The sequence below is a fragment of the Centroberyx affinis genome, unplaced genomic scaffold (genome assembly GCF_046629955.1).
Source record: "Centroberyx affinis isolate AG114_WGS23_722 - 3 ecotype Tasmania unplaced genomic scaffold, CSIRO-AGI_Caff_v1 ptg002606l_1, whole genome shotgun sequence".
NCBI lineage: Eukaryota > Metazoa > Chordata > Actinopteri > Beryciformes > Berycidae > Centroberyx > Centroberyx affinis.
The window spans coordinates 168,281-189,204 of NW_027280805.1; the positions used below are offsets into that span (position 1 = coordinate 168,281).

Sequence of the window (20,924 nt, forward strand, 5' to 3'; positions counted from 1 at the left end):
GAAATGTACGATGAATGAATGTTATGAACTTTGTTGAAAATGAACTTAAGTTTTTGTTCAAACATGACTTGTTGGCTTCCTCAGGCGCGTCTCAGTGCTCTGGATGAGCAGTGGCAGTTCCTTGTCAACAAGTCAGCAGAGAAGAGCCAGAAACTCAAGGAGGCCAACAAGCAGCAGAACTTCAACACCGGCATCAAGGACTTTGACTTCTGGCTCTCTGAGGTGGGAACCGCTCGGCCAAACACACTTGTAAACACACACAGATACGCAGAGGATAATCTCCAAGATCCTTGCATCTCCTTGTTGTTCCTCAGGTGGAAGCCCTTCTCGCCTCAGAGGATTATGGCAAAGATCTGGCTTCAGTCAACAACCTGCTGAAGAAGCACCAGCTGCTGGAGGCTGATATCTCTGCCCACGAGGTAATGGTGACCACACCAGTGCACCTCTGCTTTTCAGTCAGCTCATTGTTACAGAAATGGCACCGAATGTGGGTCAGCTGTGCCTCAGGGAAACGGGCAAGGTCTTAATTCAGAACATTTGTCAGTTTTAGCCTCATGGCTCACTGTCACAAATTAGAGAATACCCAGCTAGGGAATTGGTAGTCATAAAAAAGTTACAAAGGCCTAGTTGGTGACCTCAAAAAGAAAAGTTAATTGTGATACCTAATACTAACTTTCACCAAGAGTTTAAGTAAAACAAAGGAAATTCTTACACCTACCCTGCCTGTCAAGTTTGGACACACCACATTTTTCTTTATTTTTTTACTATTTTCCACATTTTAGAATAATAGTAAAGACACCAAAACTATGAAACAACACAAATGGAATTATGCAGTGACCAAAAAAGTGTTAAATCAAAACTATCTTCTATTTTAGATTCTTTAAAGTAGCCGCCCTTTGCCTTGATGGAAAGGCAAAGGCTTTGGAAAGAAATTCATACATAGGATCAACTTCACTATTTATATTTGTCTAAGAAACACATTTCAAGCATTTAAGCAGAAGCCTTTAGATCAAAATGGGCTTTAAGATCATGAAAAAAAAGTCCATTCAATCAGGTGCCCCAAACTTTTCGACGGGTAGTGTCCATGTAGAGATCTAGACGAGACCCTCTCACCCGCCTCTCCGCCCCCCCCTCTCCCCTCCCCCGCAGGACCGTCTGAAGGATCTGAACGGCCAGGCCGACAGCCTGATGGCCAGCAACGCCTTCGACACCACGCAGGTGAAGGACAAGCGCGACGCCGTCAACGGCCGCTTCACCAAGATCAAGAGCATGGCGGCCGGCCGCCGCGCCAAGCTCAACGAGTCCCACCGCCTGCACCAGTTCTTCAGGGACCTGGATGATGAGGAGTCTTGGATCAAGTAAGATAGTTTGTGTACTTTCTAGAAGAGAATCATCAGCGGCAGGCTTGGGCGATATCCAAAATGTAATATCGCGATACTGTCCCGCCAAAATATCGCGATGCACGATATTATCGCAATATTTTTCAGGAGGGTTTTTTTGGGGCATGACATACACAAGTAAAAGATATTAACAGCAGCTCTCATTTTTGCCCCCCCCCCCCCCCCCCCTTACCCCCCTCCAGAGAAAAGAAGTTGCTTGTGAGCTCGGAGGACTACGGACGTGATTTGACAGGAGTACAGAATCTGAGGAAGAAGCACAAGAGGCTGGAAGCCGAGCTGGGGGCCCACGAGCCGGCCATTCAGGTGAGGCCGCTGTTAATTACACAGGGTTCGATCACACACTAGTATGAGAGTTGCCCATACTCGTTTTTTAAGACCTCTTAGATAGGACAGGACAACTCTCCTTTTGGTTTTTGTGGATAGCCACGAGTTAAAAAGAGAAACTTCTGTTCCCCGAGATCGTCCTAACCTGTCTTTGTCCCGCGCGTGTGTTTCCCAGTCGGTGCTGGACACGGGGAAGAAGCTGTCCGACGACAACACCATCGGCCAGGAGGAGATCCAGCAGCGGCTCGCCCAGTTCGTCGACCATTGGAAGGAGCTCAAGGATTTATCTGGAGCAAGGCAAGCCTACTAACCTACACAAATACACACCCACTCTGTCACTCTGACACACAGACAAATGCGCGCACAAATATACACTTTGATATTAATAGCGGTTAGGTGTGTACATTTGCGTAATGCGTGTGTCTGTGTGTTCCCAGGGGACAGAGGCTGGAGGAGTCGCTGGAGTACCAGCAGTTTGTGGCTAATGTGGAAGAGGAAGAAGCTTGGATTAATGAGAAGTTGAATCTGGTGGGGAGCGAGGACTACGGTGATACACTGGCTGCTGTGCAGGTGCGTTTGTGTGTCATAGTCCACGATGTCCTTAGAAATACAGTATTTTTGAACCATATTACAAATCTCGGTGAGTGTTATCTGTTGTAGAGTGTTGAGAAACCTTTTTTTCTATGTCAGGGCTTGCTGAAAAAGCATGAAGCGTTCGAGACCGACTTCACCGTGCACAGAGACAGGGTCAACGATGTGTGTGCTAACGGAGACGAGCTGATCAAGAAGGTACGGCCTACCGAATTCCACAGAATTGTTCCTGTTGCAACCAAGATCCCCGTTTTCCATAACATGATTATTGAAATATGACCGTAGAGACGCAAAGGCATGTTAAGTATGTGTCTCTGCTCCAGAACAACCATCACGTGGACAACATCAGCGCCAAGATGGCGGCCCTGCGGGGCAAGGTGTCGGAGCTGGAGAGGGCGGCGGCCCAGAGGAAGGCCAAGCTGGACGAGAACTCCGCCTTCCTGCAGTTCAACTGGAAGGCCGACGTGGTGGAGTCCTGGATCGGTACGAACGCACGGCCGACTTCTGTCTTCCCTTCCCATAGGAATAGTCTCATTCCAAAACAAGATATTTGTCACATGACTCGGCCCTTCTAAATACTCACTAATAAAATACTAAAATACTCCCTGAGGAATGCCTAATTCGATTTATATGATAAGATATGACTCAGTAGTTTGGAAGGTTTTAATGGAATTGAGCAGATGTAGAGCAGATTTACATCCATCACCCATCAGCTTTTCTAAAACCTCTTGGTGTGTGTGTGTTCAGGCGAGAAGGAGAACAGCCTGAAGACGGACGACTACGGCAGGGACCTGTCCTCCGTGCAGACTCTGCTCACCAAGCAGGAGACGTTCGACGCGGGCCTGCAAGCCTTCCAGCAGGAGGGCATCACCAACATCACGGCGCTCAAGGACCAGCTGCTGGCCGCCAAGCACGTCCAGTCCAAGGCCATCGAGGCGCGCCACGCCGCCTTGATGAAGCGCTGGAACCAGCTGCTGTCCAACTCGGCCGCGCGCAAGAAGAAGCTGCTGGAGGCTCAGGAGCACTTCAGAAAGGTGGGTAGAGAGAAAGAGTGGCAGAGGAAGGAAGGCTGGCAGGAGAGAGGTAGAAGAGAACTCGGATACACATTGAAATTGTTCAAAAACCGCATGCATAAATCCACCCAAGAACATCTTCTAGCTATACTATTAGAATAAATTGGATTCCTTATCATTAACGATTGCCGTCCTACCTCTCATCTTCTCACCCACCAGGTGGAGGACCTGTTCCTGACCTTCGCCAAGAAGGCCTCGGCCTTCAACAGCTGGTTCGAGAACGCCGAGGAGGATCTGACGGACCCGGTGCGGTGCAACTCTCTGGAGGAGATCCGGGCGCTCCGCGAAGCCCACGAGGCGTTCCGCTCCTCGCTCAGCTCGGCCCAGGCCGACTTCAACCAGCTGGCCGAGCTGGACCGACAGATCAAGAGCTACCAGGTGGTGTCCAACCCCTACACCTGGTTCACCATGGAGGCCCTGGAGGAGACCTGGAGGAACCTGCAGAAGATCATCAAGGTCTCCGTCGAGTTCTTCCACTCTAAAAGTCATATTAGTAGCCACAATTAAAACTTTCAGAGGTAGAAAATGGGTTTGAAGGCAGTTTATCTTATCGGTGTGTTATTTCTGTCTATGTAAATGTAGGAGCGAGAGCTGGAGCTGCAGAAGGAGCAGAGGAGGCAGGAGGAAAACGACAAGTTGCGTCAGGAGTTTGCGCAACACGCCAACGCATTCCACCAGTGGCTGCAGGAGACCAGGTACAGCAGGGCGGGCATCCGGTTCACTTCATAAACCTGGGTTGAAATTAGGGATCCACCATTAAGGTGTTTTTCGGTGTACAGCGCTGATGTCAACTGTTCTTTCATACAGTTCTCATCATGTTGAGCATCTGAAAATCATTTCAACCCAGGTGATTTTGCATGACGGGGTGTTATGGGATAGAATGCACCTGCTGGTATTTGATAACTGCACTCCACATGATGTACAAGCTAGTCCTGCATATTGTGTATGATTATTGAAAACTAGGCTTGGGCGATTATCCCAAATTTTATATCACGATACTGTCTCGGCAAAATATCGCGATATCCGATATTTCGTTAATATCGCGATATTTCCCACCATATCGAATATATATTATATCCGATGCTATCAAATGTCAGATCTGAAAAACTAGAGCTTCAAGCACATTCGCCACTTTCCACACTGTTTTTGTTCATGTGTTTCGGGGGGGGGTTTGTTGCAGGGTGTTGTCGCCTTGATGTTGTTAACTTGTATTTGTTTCTCTTTTTGTCTCTCTCTCTCTCTCTCCATCCCTCCCCTCTCTTTCCCCCTCCTTTCTGTCGGCCGCTTCCGCGCTGATGCTTGGAATCATTTTGCTTATCAGGACATATCTTCTGGATGGGTTAATATCAAATTTTGTCCTTTTTTTTTGGTGTGATGTTTTTGATCAAATGTGTGTGGATGTGAGAAATATATCTCAGAAAGTTAGTCACCTAGTTGCAGAACCTGTTAGAAAATATGCAGAATTCATGTGTTTATGTTTTTGATTTCTGCCCCCTCCCCATTTTCCTCCTTTACATATTTGAATTTATGTTTGCAATAATCCCTGTGTCTTTCCCTCTTCTTCTCGGCTGATTTTGACTCTCTGGTCATTCCTTCCTCCCTTCCCCCCCACCCCCTCTCTGAATAGCATAGCCTATCGACGGGTTATCTGTGTCTATCAATACCAAGTTGCCGATGATCTTTCCGGAAGGTCAACCTTTCTCCAGCCTTTCTCTGGTTTCATTTGCTTCTCCCCCTCTGACCCACCCGATGTGACTCCATGCACTTTCAGTCTAAAAAAAAAAAACACCATTTTGGGCTCTGGTGTGCTCAGTATCTGCTGCACTAACAAACCCACCCACAGAGCCTGTTTACCTGGCTACAGTCAGCACTGCTTTGAAGGAGTGGATAGGCTAGTTCTCACCTTTTTATGTGACTTTTAGTGTGCCCAGTTCAGGGATGGAAACTGCAAATAATTGGCTTCCACTGGATCTTAAAGACACAGCCTTTTCTTTGCCCTTTTGTTCCTCTCAATTCATTTTCCTGCATGTGTGCACTGATTTCGCTGTACACCATTCATCTCCTATAACAGCAAGACTGACTTTCACATTCATCCATTGTCAGAGTTGAAATACTAGGGAATCCGGTGCAGTTTCCAGTCCTGTTTGCAGTAGCCCTAACGTTGCATGGTATGGGTATTACCGATGGTTTGAGGTAGCTAGCTAGCTTTTTGGCATGAATGAGGATGGCACTCTGCAAAAGGCCAAGTGCTTTTTGGATGGCCAACATTTTGCAGTTTTTGCCACAATACTTTAATGCAAAATTATCAACTTTGAAGGAGATTTTACTAAGGCAAAAATCCATCTAAATACATTTATTAAATTAAGTCATTTTGACCTTTTTTATTTAGAGCTGCAAAGGCTATTGGCACAAACCTAAATATAACAGTACATAAAGGTCTTAATACGTTTCTATTATTTAAGATCTTCCACTGCAAAGACGTTTTATGTAATCTGTTAAATGAACAATTTGAATCAGGAATATTTGATGTTAAAATGAGAATACAAGTGTTCCCAATACCAAGCGGTGTGTGAGTGAGTGAGTGTCAGTCCAGTGGTTCAGCAGATGGTCCTGCCTCCTGTCTGATGTTGGTGTTTGTGTTCAGGTCTTGTATGGTGGAAGAATCCGGTACCTTGGAGTCCCAGCTGGAGGCCACCAAGGTAAACATCCATTACATGCCGACACCTGCTGCTGCTAGAGACCAGCTTCAGGATCCCAGGACACTTTACTTTTACATATCTTTTGTTGCATGAGATCTGTACCTGAATTGTGGGTGATTTTGTTGACCTGTGTGTGTGTGTAGCGTAAGCACCAGGAGATCCGGGCCATGCGTAGCCAGCTGAAGAAGATCGAGGACTTGGGCGCGGCCATGGAGGAGGCGCTGATCTTGGACAACAAGTACACAGAGCACAGCACAGTGGGCCTGGCCCAGCAGTGGGACCAGCTGGACCAACTGGGCATGAGGATGCAGCACAACCTGGAGCAGCAGATACAGGCCAGGTACAACAACAAATAAATACACGGTGGTTAACAGAAAAACGTCCCACACATCCACTCCCATGCGTCAGAGACTCACCTTCCTCCCCCCCCCCTCTCTTCTTCAGGAACACCACCGGAGTGACAGAAGAGGCTCTGAAGGAGTTCAGCATGATGTTCAAGTAATGCGGCTTTGACTTCACACTTCACCCGTGTCCCGTGACCCCAAGTTTAAAAACCCTCATTACTCACCTGTGCACCTTTTCCTTTTGCTCCCAGGCACTTCGACAAGGAGAAGTCGGGCCGTCTGAACCACCAGGAGTTCAAGTCGTGTCTGCGCTCGCTGGGCTACGACCTGCCGATGGTGGAGGAGGGCGAGCCGGACCCGGAGTTCGAGTCCATCCTCGACACGGTGGATCCCAACAGGTCTGTCCACGGCGGTTCAGGAAGTCTGGCTTTTCACAGGGCTCAGAATTCTGAAATAGAAGTCAGTCGTTTTGCTTGAATATCCATTCGCGGTCTTGCGTGTTCCTCAACCTCTGCGATGAATCTGTTTTCCGCAGGGACGGCAACGTGTCCTTACAGGAGTACATGGCCTTCATGATCAGCCGCGAGACGGAGAACGTCAAGTCCAGCGAGGAGATCGAGAGCGCCTTCCGCGCCCTGAGCACCGAGAACAAGCCTTACGTCACCAAAGAAGAGCTCTACCAGGTCAGAGGGGGAAACGCCACGCTCCGCCAACGCCGTTTGAGTCTGAAGTCTAGACGCAGGTTTTTAACGCTCCTCTTCTTCTTCTTCTTCTTCTTCCCTTCCAGAACCTGACCAAGGAACAGGCGGACTACTGCCTCTCGCACATGAAGCCCTACCTAGACAGCAAGGGGCGCGAGCTGCCGTCGGCCTTCGACTTCGTGGAATTCACCCGCTCGCTCTTCGTCAACTGATCCCCCCCCCCCTTGCCTACCAGTGACCAATCAGGACGCGTTTTCCCCCCACACACTTAAACACGAACACACGGCTGAAACTGCATGATTGTGGCACTAGGAATACTCACTAGTTTCAACTCTCTGTAGCTCTCTATTTATCTAGCTATACCCTTCACTCTTTGTGCTTCTGATGATAGCGTAGTGGATCTGTCTGCATTTGAATGTGATTGTTTTAGCTGTTTTAGCTTGTGCTTTCGCTGGATTTAAGAACCTAATAGTAACAATGATGTTGTGACAACACCTTAACGACTGCAGTGTGCTTTAATAAACGCTACTGGTTAGAACTGGAAACCCACACAGCGTTGTCTTTATTTCACTTCCACGCTTATGTACAAAAATAAGTATTGTATAAATAACTTGGTAAATAAATATGAACCAGTATACAATAGACATGATGATACAACATTTGTAGATATTACAAATATCCAATTAAACGGTCCTTGGCTTATTCTGCCACTTCGTTGGCGATGTGCTCCAGCTGGGCCGTCTCTCTGGGGCTTTGCTCCGTCAAATCGGCGCTCAGGTGCCAAATGTTGGCCGTCCCGTCCGTGTTCCCCACCGCCAGCAGGTGAGGGTTCTGGGAGTTGAAGGCCAGACAGGTGGCAGCTCGGCCGGCTCCGCCCTGGTCGATGGTGGCAGCCGGACGGAGAGACCTCCGGCCCAGGTCGAATATCTGCACCACACCTATGAGTGGGAGACGGTTCAAGAATAACATGTTTAAGTCGACAACAGTAAATCTGTCCTATACTTTCAAGTACTGCTGCTAACACATTCATATGACAGGAGGCCAAGTTGATATTTCAAGTCTGTTTGTAAATGATGTCGTCACAGTAGTTGCATCAACAAATTGGGGGAAAGTGGTATATGTTAATTCTCTGCACACCAAGACAACAAGAGCTTTTGGTACTACTGGCAGAACTTGACTCTATCCTGTAGTCTCAACACTAAAGTATGACAAAAACATTCATTTGTAGCATGCTGTTTCACACAACTAAATTGTGCAAATTTATGATAAGTTGGATTTTGTTTTGCATTTTTGTCAAACAAGATGCCTTACAATATCACTTTTTTTTTAACTACAAATTTAGGTTTGCTACAAAAAGGGACACCTTAACTTTTGACTCTACTGTGCCCTGTTGAGTCTAAAAATATTGAATTTGACAGATTAGATTTCAACCACTGATGGCATCAAAAAATCAAATTGTGTCATCTAGGGCAAGTATAAATCCAACTATGGAACCATAAATTTTCCATAAAAAAAAAAAGTCAGTTTAGGCATACCAATTTGACAATTATTTACACCACACACACCACTCCTCTTACAGTCATCCTTTTGCACATCGATATAATGAGTCAGTAGCATGGTCTATGAAGGGTGAAGACTAAAATAGTTCTGCAGAATGAGTCCTTATACACACAACTGATGCTACTGTGAGGATAAAGCATCACTGAAGTTAACCTGGAGAGTACAAACAAAATGAAACTAGTTCAGTGTGAGTGACAAACATTGAGTTTTGATGTGGCACCTTGTCCGGTGGCGGCAGCAAAAACCAGCGGCCTGGTGGGAGACCACTGCACCTCAAACACATAGGAGTCTGAAACCCTGAGGGAGCGCAGCGGGTCGGCCTGCAGCAGGGAGTGCAGGTGGGCCAGACCGTCTGTCCCCACGCTGAGGAACAGGTTCCTTCAGGAAAAACACACAGGAAAGTCACTACAGCATCACAAGGAAGCAGGAGAAACAAATAGTGGGTTTTTTTGTGTTTTTTACATCATTGGAACTAATGCCTTCTTTTGGAGAACATGCAGCTGAATACATATCAAGCAGATATTTAACATATTCTGTCTATGGCCTTGCATTATTGACACTGTGGTTATGACTAGGGTTTTGATATGGGTTTTAGAGGCCAAGACCAATACAGATCCTTTTGGACTTAAGCTGCCAATAGCCAATTTTTAGGATTTGGTGCTGATATTCAATATCTTGAAATTTGGAAATTTTCATGCCAAACGTTTTCATACATTTGTGGAAAAGCCTCTGAAACAGCATTTAGACCATGATGGGATACTGAAATTCTTTATTGATAAAAATGCTACTACTACTACTAATCATAAAACATTCAAAATTCATGCCTAGTGTGGAAGTTTGATCAAAATGTCACATTATGATCAATCCAGGTTATGCTCTTCCCATAGCCAACCAGTGTAGTACTGATCAATTCTACGGTACATTATGTAATCAATCAAACTGACTGGACCAGACCTCATGGGCCCCGGGTGGCAGCGCTGTGTCACCTGTGGAAGGGGGAGCAGTGGATGGAGTGGACGGGGCTGCCGCGGGGCCTGAAGGAGAAGACGGCCGGGGCCCTCAGCGGCACGCTCCGGCCCTCGGAGGACCCCGCCGCCGCCGCCGCCGCCGCCGCCGGGGTCCGGGAGGAGAAGGAGCACTTGAGCAGCAGGCCGCCCTCGGAGCCCACCAGGAAGGTGTCCGAGTCCCAGGGCGACAGGGCCAGGGAGGTGACGCCCACGATGCTGCTGCCGCCGCGGGCCTGTGAGGAGACAAACACACCACTGCATTTACCACCATGTGTTTATGAGAGGAGTCCATCACTTCCAGGGTCTTAGGATTTTCTCAGCCCACAGAAGAACATGTAATCCTTCAGTTGAAGTTAAAACATGACTAATCCCCAAAATTGGTGTTACAAAGTTTTCACACAAAAATAAAAAGCGTTCCCTGATATTTGTGTAAAGCGTCTCATTCATTCCTTGTCAGCTCTGCATTGAGTCCTTCATTCTAGTCTTTATGCTCTGGTGTGATGGCATTTCTGCATCTATTAAGAAATCAATATTCTATCATGATTCTGGTGCATCGTATTTTTTAATGGACTTATCACACATTTTGGAATTGCTGTCTTCTCACTCAGTTGCAGCCTATAGCACAAAGATTGTTCAATAGATCAATTGACTAAGTTCCTTTTAGTCAACACAGGATGGACATTCTGGGGCCGTGACAACATTTAAAAAAAAAAAAATCTGTAAACATGTTATTTCTATATGCTGATAACCATTGATAATCAATTAAAATAAGGTCTACCACTCCTCACAAAATGTATCAAACATACACATCATAATATAAAACCCAATATGTGTGTCTTGGCCAATCATCACTAGCAAATGTGTGTAATTCAGTTAGAGAATAAACCCCCCATACAGCTGAATGGACAGGCTCCCATTGATGTGAATGGGAGGTGTGAAGTGGCCACAATAAGCACACAGTTATTTACCCAAAAAATGGAAGGCAATAATTCTGATGTTTGAGTGTGAACAACTTAATGAAAGCAGCAGACAATCTGACAGGATGAAGATGGGAACATTATGGCTGCAGCTGAGAAATCCCATGTGAAGGTGGCTGGTAATGCTCTTGAATCACTAAAACCAATGGTTGTGAAATGGTTGTGAAATAGTTGTGAAATGGTTGTGAAATGGTTGTTGAACAGCGGGACTTCCTGGGGTTCTCACCTTGAAGCTGGCGCTGCTGCTGTGGGGGACCTGCTGGCGGACTAAGGCGTAGCCGGCGCTCAGGACGAAGCCGCCCTGGTCCGAATCCACCGTCCACAGCAGCACCCGTCCCCCCGAGCTGGCGCTCAGCACCCACAGCTCCCCTCTCTTCTGGACGGGCAGCCAGTCCACCTGCGCACAACTCACAATCAGATCGTCGTTTCCATCCAGAAATCAGATCAATGAAATCATAGACGAACCAGAGGACCAGAGGAGTATGACGTTTGACAGAACTAGCCTGATAGACCGGCTCTCGGTGACTGTCTGCGGACATCCCGGTTTGGGCCAGCACGGGGTCCTGTGTCCGGCCGGTGTCCCAGACCACCACCTCGCCGCTGTACAGGCCCCCTGTCGCCACGGAGACACAGAAAACACAGTCAACAAGCATTTTTCAAAAGTGTGATTCAGTGATGAACAGGAAAACATGAGGATATCTGCAAGTTTCACAAAGACGAATGTAAGACTTTAAAACCTTTTTTAATGCTGCCTGGAATTTAATGTAAGACCAATTTCAAATCCAAAATTACAGAAGAGGATTTGGGCCACGTGAAAAAATTTATTTGAGCTCTCAGAAACAAAGTCAGAACCCTGAGAATAATGTCAGAATTCTGGGAAAAGGTCAAAGGTCAAACTCAGAATTTTGACTTTTTCCCCAGAATTCTGACTTTAATCTCAGGATTCTGACTTTGTTTCTCAGAATTCTGACTTTAAACTCAGAACTCAAATCCATTTTTCACACGTGGCCCTAATCCTCTTCCGTACAAAATAAAGGCACAAAACCAGCAAAACCAAACTATTTCTGATTAAACACAGCTATGGAAATTTGTGAAACTATAAATGAGCAGAATAAGAAAAGTGGTGTGATATGCAGACAGGATGCATATCACACCACTGATCCTGTTCTGGACTAAATCCTATCCCTAACCCTTACCTGCGATGAGGGAGGGCTGATGGGGGTGAAAGGAGAGGGCTGTGACCGCGGTGGGGACGTCTATGACCAGGTCGGGCTGTTTGGGGTTCAGGCCTCGGCGGTCCAGGTTCCAGGTGCAAACGTAGGACTTCTCCGTGCTCCAGTCTCCGTCGTCAATACTGCCGAGCGGAAACACACACACTCTCTGACCGGATCTTGAGGTTTGTACGGCTTCTTAACATAAACAATGTAACCCTTTTTATGGAATATTTTGGATTTCTTTATATATATGATGTGAAAGTCAAACATACCGACCGTAGGCACAGGCAATAACTGAACCTGTGCAGCTCCAGGACACGCTGGTGACATGAAGACCTCTCTCCTGAGCGCTGGGATGTTGAAGGCGATGTAGGCATGAAACCTGCAAGCATGGAGGAACAGCCTCATACACATAAGTCCACATATCATAAATAATATGCTCACGAAACCGGTTTGTGGTGGACTCGTCAGGCCCCCCGCTTACCAGCTGACTGTGGTCCTCCCAGTTCACCTGGAACCCGTCGAAGGCGTGACTCTTGGCGTTCCTGACCAGCTCTTTGACGACCGGGCCCTCGACCCGCCGCAGGAAGTCCCGCAGGCCCGGCGGATCCGGCTCGCCAGGGTCCTGCTGAAGGAGCCGCTCTGGGATCCGGTCCGGCGGCTCCGTCTGGGTGCCGCTGGCGGACGTGGACGCGGTCTGGACCTCCGCTTCAGCGCTGTGCAGCGCTCTGGTCTGGCAGGCTCTCTGGAACACCAGTGGATGTACACTAACCTTCTTTTCAAATGCCTTTTTTCAAATTTATTCATCCCAAATCGTGCACATGTAAGGGATTCATATCTGGGCAATATGAAGGTCAACCACGGCGGGAAAAAATAAAGTTGCATCTATCTATATTTTCAAATGCTAAATTATTTTTAGCATATCCTTCACAGAAATGTACATTTCCACTATAATCTGGGCTCCAAAATAAAGCTTTCTAAAGTCCCTTCTGAAGGACTTGGCATTTCGCAGCTGCTGTACATTCTAAAGCAATGAATTAGTTTATCAGCCAGTTGTTGATGTTGTATAGACTATGGCTAATATTTACTTCCCTAGACTTGTTGGCATAGTATGTCTGTAAATCCAATCACTAGGCAACAGTCATGACACGCCCCCATAGACATCAAATTATTCATAAATAATTTCTCACCAACAATTATAACATGCACTTTACCAGAACAGGCATAAGTGAGTAGATCAAGTTATAAATTATGACCAACAACGAGCTTCATACACTCTGTAATAAAAACTCTATTCGGTCTTTAGCTGATATGCTAATTCCAGTGTAAAGTCACTGTCTATTTGTTTCTCACTGACCTGTGAACGCAACCACCACAGAGGTTTGTAACTTACAAACGTGTTCTCCCTGTTTGCACTACACTGGTAATTATAGTATTTCCAAACAGCACCCGAATGTAGCATTAGTCAGCTAGCGTTAGCTCACAGCAAGGCTGCTTGTCGAAGTCAATAAATGTGTTAGTTACCGGTGAGGGTTTGTTTTTGTGATGCATGACACATTTGACACGTCTGGAGTGAAAACTGATAATGTTGCCCAAACATACCGACTCCTGTGTCAACTGTTGAGATTTCCTCCACAGTGACTCGATGCCCACGGAGTCCAGCGCCTCGTCGGTAAACATGCTGAGAAATGTGTTTAGCTCAAGCTAAGGGAGAGAGTCAATGTTATCATTAGCTGCGTTAGCTGTACCGTCAACAGCTTAGCCAAAGTCCTGCAGCCACATTCACACAACGACGGTTTCGTAATGAGTCTGCTAACAAGCTAGCCACATAGCACTTATCATAGCTAGCTGCTTCGCAGCTTGTTATCATGAAGTCTAGCGCCAGAGCCGTACAAAGCTAGCGTTACCTTGGTTACGGTAGATACAACGGAGAAGAAGAAAAGAAGCAAGAGAGAAATCCTGTCCTCACTTCCGCCTTTTCTTAAATTACAATCGTCTGACGTGATCCTGCAGGTTTGACAAAAACATTTTAAATCTCTTTTAACTGTATTTCCAATTCTGCTGATGTTCTTCAATAATATAAATAAATAAATAAATAAAAAATAATAAAATTAATATTTTCTCTGTCGTAACTTCGCCTTTCGTATTAAATTACCAATTAATTAAAGGGTACTCTCATCTCTGACCTTTATCGACCTCTGTCCGCACCCAGTAGAAATTGCAATTGACTGTAATTGTAATTAAAAACACGAGCCTTTGTTGAATTAGCATTCATAATTTACTGTTGGTCAAATTAAATCTGATTAACCTTTTTGAAAACCTTGTAACATCTATAGTAATAGTATCTATAGTAGTCACTTCTGCATAGCCAATATTGGAAGCAATTCATGATAGAAAATTAACATAAATTCCTGGTTTTGACCACATCTATCATTTAAAACAACTGAATAATTTCTATACCCTATCACTTTTTAGCCTACTTTTGGATGTTAGGCTATACCCATGGTAACAATGATTAATTTTTCTTTTTCCATTTTTTAAACAAGTAATTTACTAGCACCTACATGTTACGCACAAGATAATGAAATGTTAGATTTAGTATTATGTGTCTACAGAGTCTGGTTGCAGCCTGAGATCCTTTTCCTAGAGTCCCTTTATATAAGAGCGCTTACTGCCACCTATTGGTGGGAGGACTGCATGAGTTAAATGTTATATTCCAAGAACAATTAGGTACGTTTACGACATGTAATGAACCATGAAATGATCAATTAAAGGTTCTTGGTAGATATATATTTAATTTTGTATATATTTAATCTTAATTATTGGGTTTTGATAGCAGATCACTTACACTGTAACAGTCGTGGCAGAAGGAAGCTTGCTGAAAAATAACATCTAACTGCAAGAAAGGTAGTAAAGGTAGAAAGGTAGGTAGTTAGGTACAATGTAACACACATATAGGCCTACTCCATTCCACAACCTGTTACTGTGCTAAAACATACATGTACACTGAGTCATCATGTGTTTTTAAGCCATGTGTCTGCAGCTCCTCTTGATGTGACTCCTCTCATGTCTGGAGTCCAGCAACTCCATTCTGTCTCAGCTCATTGATCCAGTTTGCACTTCAGTGTTTTCATCTTTCTTCACTCTTACTTATCAATTGTATTGCTTTTTATACCATTCTTATTTTTTATGTTACTGGTGACTTTGTCATTTGATGACGGGAGGATTGTTTTCTTTTTGGGGAGGTGCAATGTTTCTTATTAAGTCCCTATAAGGGTTTGTCTCATTTTCAGTCTTTTTCCCCACTTTTGTCAATGTTTGTATTATTTGTGTACATCAACTAAACCCCCCAAAAAACCCTAGACAACAAGACAAATCAATAGCTAAGTAGCGTGTGGTGAATTTTCTCAATAAAATTAATACATTTTTGAATTTTGACACAATATGAAAGAGTTGTTCGCAGAATTGTGACTTAACCTTACCTCTTTCTTAATTTATAACAGGATAGTTAAAGCACTGATTTGTCCTGTTGTCTAGGGCTTTATGTTAAGCATTGTGAATAGGCTATATTTAATGTGCATGAAAGTCATGCACATTAAATAACCAAAAATAACCAAAAATACATACAATAACCAAGTAACCAAAAATACATACAATGTATGAACGCTGTGGGGTTTTGGTTCCAAAAAAATATAATGGTTTACGCCCCCTCCCCCCCAACAAATTTTATTCTCCTTCTCATTAGATAATGAGTCCAATCTAGTGCTGCCCCTTAATTACAGCAGGAGCACAATTGACCAAAACCTGAGTCAGGACAAACTGTTAATTTTAAAACCCACTTGCAACAAGTTGGGAGGTTTGGGGATGAGAAACTATACTCTAAATCATTAATTACCGCCAATACACATTGAAGGTCCAGCAGATCACTTTTCTATTATTTTCAGCAGCTTAGAGTAAAAAGTATGTCAGTAAGATATCTAAAACGTCCACCAATAGGCTTTTCAATTTCACATTTATCTATAAATACATGCTTTAACGTTAGACAATTCTTACCTCACTGTATAGCATTTAAAAAGTGCAAGTGCATGTAAGACAGACAATGAACTAATTTGAGGACTGACCAAGTGTTGGTAGGGTGGTAAAATCATAATAAAGCATAGTGTAGGCTTATCCACACTAACAATAATTATGAATCTTCTAATTTCATAAAAATGGTTAACTTGTAGATTACATTTGAACATAACAGAATCCAGATCTGTAAAGCTCCCCTGCTGGATCCTTCAACAATCTTCTCACATTTATATTGGTTTTGTTTAGAAAACACTCCAAACATAGTGTATACATTTATTTATTGTAACAAAGCAACTGGTACACTTAATTTAATGTGAACAGGTTTCCAGTGGAACAGGAGAAACCCTGCAGCCTCCTTGGGGGAGACTCTACAGAAGTCTTTTTCTCTCCCGTCTCAAAATGTTAGGCCAAGCTCAAAATTAGAACAATTTTTATGTTTTGTTTTTATAAAAAATGTAAATTTCAAACTTTTTTGGGTGTCTGAAAAAACAAGATCATGAAAATTCAATTAACGCAAATCCAGAGTCGGTGTCGAAAAAACCCCACATGCCCCGCCCCACCACACCACCCCATTAAACGGTGTACAATAACAACTGTCATACCAAGATATAGAACCCAAAACATTTACAATGGTTGAAAGGAACAAGCTGGTGCTTTCAATCAGTTCCATTAGTACAATGAGTCACAAAGGGAAACTCAACCTCTAGTAAGCCTTAGTAACCCCCCACCACTGGATATATTATAATATACATTTATATATAAAAGTGGCTAAGGATGCTATGATTAAGTTATCACTGCACCATGGCTTATTTTTATTGAACTCACAACTTCAACATATCTTACATAGAAATTGCTATTGTACTTAATTTAAATCTACGCAGGATGACGTGCAGAATGCTACAAATTTTTTTTTTTATTCTTTTGCATGTCTTTGGGAGATGTGGAATAAGGATGATAGGTGAGACTTCCAGATAGCGACAGATCCCCCCCACCCCCCCACCCCACTGTAGACCCGTTGTGGACTATTGGAACTATGGACTGGTCTTGAGGCATGGCGTCATGGACAGGCCGTGGCTGCGGAGGGACAGAGGACGGACAGGCGGACGGCACGAAATAAAAATAAAAAAATAAAATACATTAAAAAAAAAAAAACGAAACCCCAAACATAAACAAAATAAAGTATCTTGCTCCCATGGGTTTTGGAGGACGATTATGGGGGGGGGAGGGGGCCGGGAAAAGGGGTCGGGCCAAACGTCGTTTTGAAGTTTAGTCGTCCTCGCCGTCGTCCTAAAACACAAAATAATAAACATTAATATGAAAGGAAACGTCTTCATCCATCATTATCATAATTACTGGCTCAACACTTAAATACCACAAGACAGCGACTGAGACGGTCTTTTGGTCTCAAGTCCTAGTGAACTTCAGCCTCCTTACCTCTCCGTCTTCTCCATCGCCATCCTCGTCCTCGTCCTCCCCTTCCTCTTCGTCGCCCTCGTCGATATCTTCCAGGCCCTCCTCTTCGTCGTCGTCGTCGTCACCGTCGCCCTCCTCGTCTTCCATGTCGGGGACCTTGTGGACATTTACACGGGACACGCATGTTCAGCCTTTAACACGCCAAAGCATTCCAGTGTTTAAAACATAAAGCTTGAGTATTTCAACATCTTAGAGGAGGTGCTGATGTAAACGGCGTAACTCAACTGAACTTGGGCCGATATTTGATAATACCGAATATCGCGATATTTCCTGTGATAGAGGGAAAAAAAATGGTTTTGGCGGGACAGTATCGCAAAATTAAATTTTGGATATAGCCCAAGCTCAACTGAACTCAACTCGGGCCGATATTTGATGTTATCGAATATCGCGATATTTCGTGAATATTGTGATATTTTGTGAATATCGCAATATTTCCTGTGATAGAGAAAAAAAATGGTTTTGGCGGGACAGTATCGCGAAATTAAATTTTCGCGAAATTAAATTTTCGATATCGCCCAAGCTCAACTGAACTTGGGCCGATATTTGATGTTATCGAATATCGCGATATTTCGTGAATATTGTGATATTTCGTGAATATCGCGATATTTCCTGTGATAGAAGGAAAAAAATGGTTTTGGCGGGACAGTATTGCGAAATTAAATTTTGGATATCGCCCAAGCTCAACCGAACTTGGGCCGATATTTGATATTATCGAATATCGCAATATTTCGTGAATATCGCGATATTTCCTGTGATAGAGAAAAAAAAATGGTTTTGGCGGGACAGTATCGCGAAATTAAATTTGATATCGCCCTAGCTCAACTGAACTTGGGCCGATATTTGATGTTATCGAATATCGCGATATTTCGTGAATATTGTGATATTTCGTGAATATCGCAATATTTCCTGTGATAGAGGAAAAAAAATGGTTTTGGCGGGACAGTATCGCAAAATTTAATTCTGGATATTGCCCAAGCCTACTACAGTCTTTCACATTTTACAGTGGAACTTTCTGCCTAAATTAATGGCATCATCCTTTCTGGTTTTGTAACTGATGTAATCAGAAAACATTTTAGCATCATCCAAAACCAGTAAACTGACCTTCACTGAAAGAAGTATGAATCGTTCACTCTAGTATTGGCCCAATAGCAGTAAACCACTGAACAGTTAGTAGTGTAGAACAGCATTTACGACCATGCTACTACAGAACTGTCCATCCAAAACCAGAATGATGATCAAAATGTCTCAGCAGAATCAATTTAGGTTAAGCACTTCCCATAGACAGTGTAGTACCAATCAATTCTACAATAAATATGTAATAAATCAAACTGCATCATACCCATCATGGACGACAACAAAGTAAAAGGTTCTCGTCCTACCAGGTAGTACTGCAGGGGGTTTGGCCAGATGTCGTCCTTGATGACCTCCCCCAGCTCGTCGGCCCCTGCGTCCGAGTGGTCGGTGAACCAGGTGAAGAAGCTCTCCGGCTCCTCGTGCTGCCTCTTCTTCCCGGCTTTGTTTGGCGTTTGCCCCGCGCGCTTCGTCAGGTCCTGAGCGGTGCGGAGGAAAACGTGGCGTTGTGTTAGGCCGAGATAATACGGAGTTATTTCTCTGGATCGTAGGAAAACCCACGTTCGGCCTCCTCTCGTGAAATTTGGTGAAATGAGCACGATGTCGTAAAAATTCGGATAGTTAAGATAAGGGTGTGGAGATCTCCTGACAACACGTTTTCTAGAGTTTCTAGAGTAACTAAACCCCAAACCCAAATCATTGAAGAAGCCTGTCACCTAATAAAAGAAAACTAGGGTATTGAACTGCCCATCTGCTATTGGCTGGCCTTTGTGCCAGGTGATGTCACCCTCTATAGAGTACAACTGGTGGTGACATCCGCTTCACCAAAGATTTGGGTTTGGGGTTTAGTTACTCTTTAACTATGATCAAAACTAGAGTTGGGCCGATCACGTTAAGTTGGAGCTTGAAGAGCTCGATGCCGTCATGATCACCTCTATGATCAACCAATCAGAGTGTGACTTTTCAACCCCAAATACGCATCAAAGAGTGTCAGTTTATGTGCAGAGACACCATTTTCATTAAAGTATAGCACGCCCTTTAGTCGGAACTGGATCTCAATTCGTACAATACAAGCCTCAATACTTATCGTATGACTGGATTTGGGAAAACAGAAGTTGCCTAAATTGTCAGTACTGCTGCTGACTGAAGCTACTTGTGTGTTGTCGGCTTTTGTGTTGCTAGGAGACGAGTGAAAACATCCAGTCAGCTGTTTACACTAGGAAGTGACAAGTGGTTTTCAAGTTTCAAACAACTTTTGATTACTGGAGATCATGGATTAAAAAAAAACCCTGTGGCTGGTGTTGTTGTGTGGTCAGATGTTCTCAAAGGACTGGGACAAACATATTCTCAAAAATAATAGTATTTACATTCCCTAACACCTATACAAAACAGCATGCGTAATATTTGCATATCCAAACTTGTTATGGCCCAGTTGCAGCATAAGATGTTAAGATGCTACACCAGGTCTGTTACTGTTCGACCCCCGGTCTGCACTCATCTAGATTTTACCTATGGGTAAATTCACAAAATGATCTAGTTTAGCTTATTTTAACAACTCAAGTTATATTTAGCAACTGTAGCACATCGAGTTTGAGCTTTGATAGCGCTGTTTTTTTTTTTTTTTTAATGGTTGTGTATCTGATCCAACGCTTCCAACACCAACGGCTGGAACAGAAACACATCTGGTGTAGCGAAGAGAGACGGGAGATCAGAAAGCCTCGCATTATCAGAACTCACTTTATCATGGGTCAAGTTACAAACCCGGATCACAATACAAAGGATTTAGATTTAAGTTCATGACATATGGCTGCATAAATATTAATATTGTACCTAGCTAGATGTATAAGCTATTTCAACCAATGTAAAAATCGCGGCAAGTATAGCCAACACTATACTCATTGAGTCATGCTATTCTAATAACACAGGTTATAGCCGTTACTGTTATTGACAGCTTGAAAATGTGACGGAAAAGACTTGGGGAAGGAACAATGTCTGTAAACAATTTCACTTTCTATCCCGGTTAATAGTGAGAGTTTTTTTCCCCACCAATTTTGTATGACCAAGTATCAACCAGCAGAAGCATCCAATGAGACCAAATGAAAACATAATTTCTCAGATCACAGATGCAACAAAAAAAAAGCAATATCCAAACCCAATACACGTTACACCATCGGTCAACTCTAACCAAAACCTTACCCTAACAATAACCAAAGTTGTTGTATTTGCCTGAACCTAACAGTCAGGTAAACTTTCCACAGGAGAATAGGCTTGCCCAATTTGTGCTACTGTTACATAATCCAATTTGTGATTGTAATGTTTGTGCTCATTTCATTAAATTTTATGGAGACAGGGTTGTAATACTACAGAGTAACTAGACACCAAACCCAAATCTGTGTAAAGCCTAACATCTAATGGTAAA

At 43.9% G+C, this 20,924-nt stretch overlaps 3 protein-coding genes across 4 annotated transcripts in view; 1 reads left to right on the forward strand and 2 right to left on the reverse strand.

Moving 5' to 3' along the window:
* Positions 1-7,674, forward strand: part of LOC139657001 (spectrin alpha chain, non-erythrocytic 1-like) — a 31,182-nt gene extending 23,508 nt beyond the window's left edge. Inside the window, exons 38-56 of one of the 2 annotated variants that reach the window (XM_071534687.1) lie at positions 85-222; positions 315-419; positions 1,150-1,358; positions 1,583-1,703; positions 1,900-2,021; positions 2,162-2,294; positions 2,415-2,513; positions 2,639-2,798; positions 3,063-3,349; positions 3,548-3,844; positions 3,971-4,083; positions 4,710-4,727; positions 5,016-5,078; positions 6,033-6,087; positions 6,231-6,427; positions 6,532-6,585; positions 6,683-6,829; positions 6,967-7,114; positions 7,219-7,674. In XM_071534687.1, the coding sequence (XP_071390788.1) occupies positions 85-222; positions 315-419; positions 1,150-1,358; positions 1,583-1,703; positions 1,900-2,021; positions 2,162-2,294; positions 2,415-2,513; positions 2,639-2,798; positions 3,063-3,349; positions 3,548-3,844; positions 3,971-4,083; positions 4,710-4,727; positions 5,016-5,078; positions 6,033-6,087; positions 6,231-6,427; positions 6,532-6,585; positions 6,683-6,829; positions 6,967-7,114; positions 7,219-7,344 (2,592 nt within the window). In that variant the 3' untranslated portion in view covers positions 7,345-7,674. The remainder of the gene's footprint in view (positions 1-84; positions 223-314; positions 420-1,149; positions 1,359-1,582; positions 1,704-1,899; positions 2,022-2,161; positions 2,295-2,414; positions 2,514-2,638; positions 2,799-3,062; positions 3,350-3,547; positions 3,845-3,970; positions 4,084-4,709; positions 4,728-5,015; positions 5,079-6,032; positions 6,088-6,230; positions 6,428-6,531; positions 6,586-6,682; positions 6,830-6,966; positions 7,115-7,218) is intronic. The other variant, XM_071534688.1, reaches the window with a different exon arrangement.
* A 1-nt stretch (position 7,675) lies between these two features.
* On the reverse strand, positions 7,676-13,615 carry LOC139657002 (cytoplasmic dynein 2 intermediate chain 2-like). Its single transcript, XM_071534689.1, has 9 exons — positions 13,493-13,615; positions 12,375-12,635; positions 12,163-12,272; positions 11,873-12,030; positions 11,180-11,289; positions 10,903-11,073; positions 9,679-9,932; positions 8,913-9,070; positions 7,676-8,070 (listed from the first exon to the last, which is right to left on the reverse strand). Exons 1-9 carry the CDS (start codon positions 13,568-13,570, stop codon positions 7,832-7,834), a joined length of 1,539 nt encoding a protein of 512 aa, XP_071390790.1. The 5' UTR covers positions 13,571-13,615; the 3' UTR covers positions 7,676-7,831.
* A 2,607-nt stretch (positions 13,616-16,222) lies between these two features.
* On the reverse strand, positions 16,223-18,984 carry LOC139656994 (protein SET-like; the record flags this gene model as incomplete). The annotated part of the gene is made up of 3 exons (XM_071534676.1): positions 16,223-17,248; positions 17,396-17,530; positions 18,814-18,984. Coding segments are annotated over 3 exons (327 nt in total), but the record flags the coding sequence as incomplete, so codon positions are not given.
* Positions 18,985-20,924: the final 1,940 nt, after the last annotated feature.

Coding starts and splice junctions, on each gene's coding strand:
- LOC139657002 (XM_071534689.1), bottom strand. CDS start 13,570: ATGTTTACCGACGAGGCGCTGGACTCCGTGGGCATCGAGTCACTGTGG. Junction 11,074..11,179: donor ACCGAGAGCCGGTCTATCAG/GCTAGTTCTGTC, acceptor AGTTGTGCGCAG/GTGGACTGGCTGCCCGTCCA. Junction 9,071..9,678: donor CACTGCTCCCCCTTCCACAG/GTGACACAGCGC, acceptor TTTTTCCTGAAG/GAACCTGTTCCTCAGCGTGG.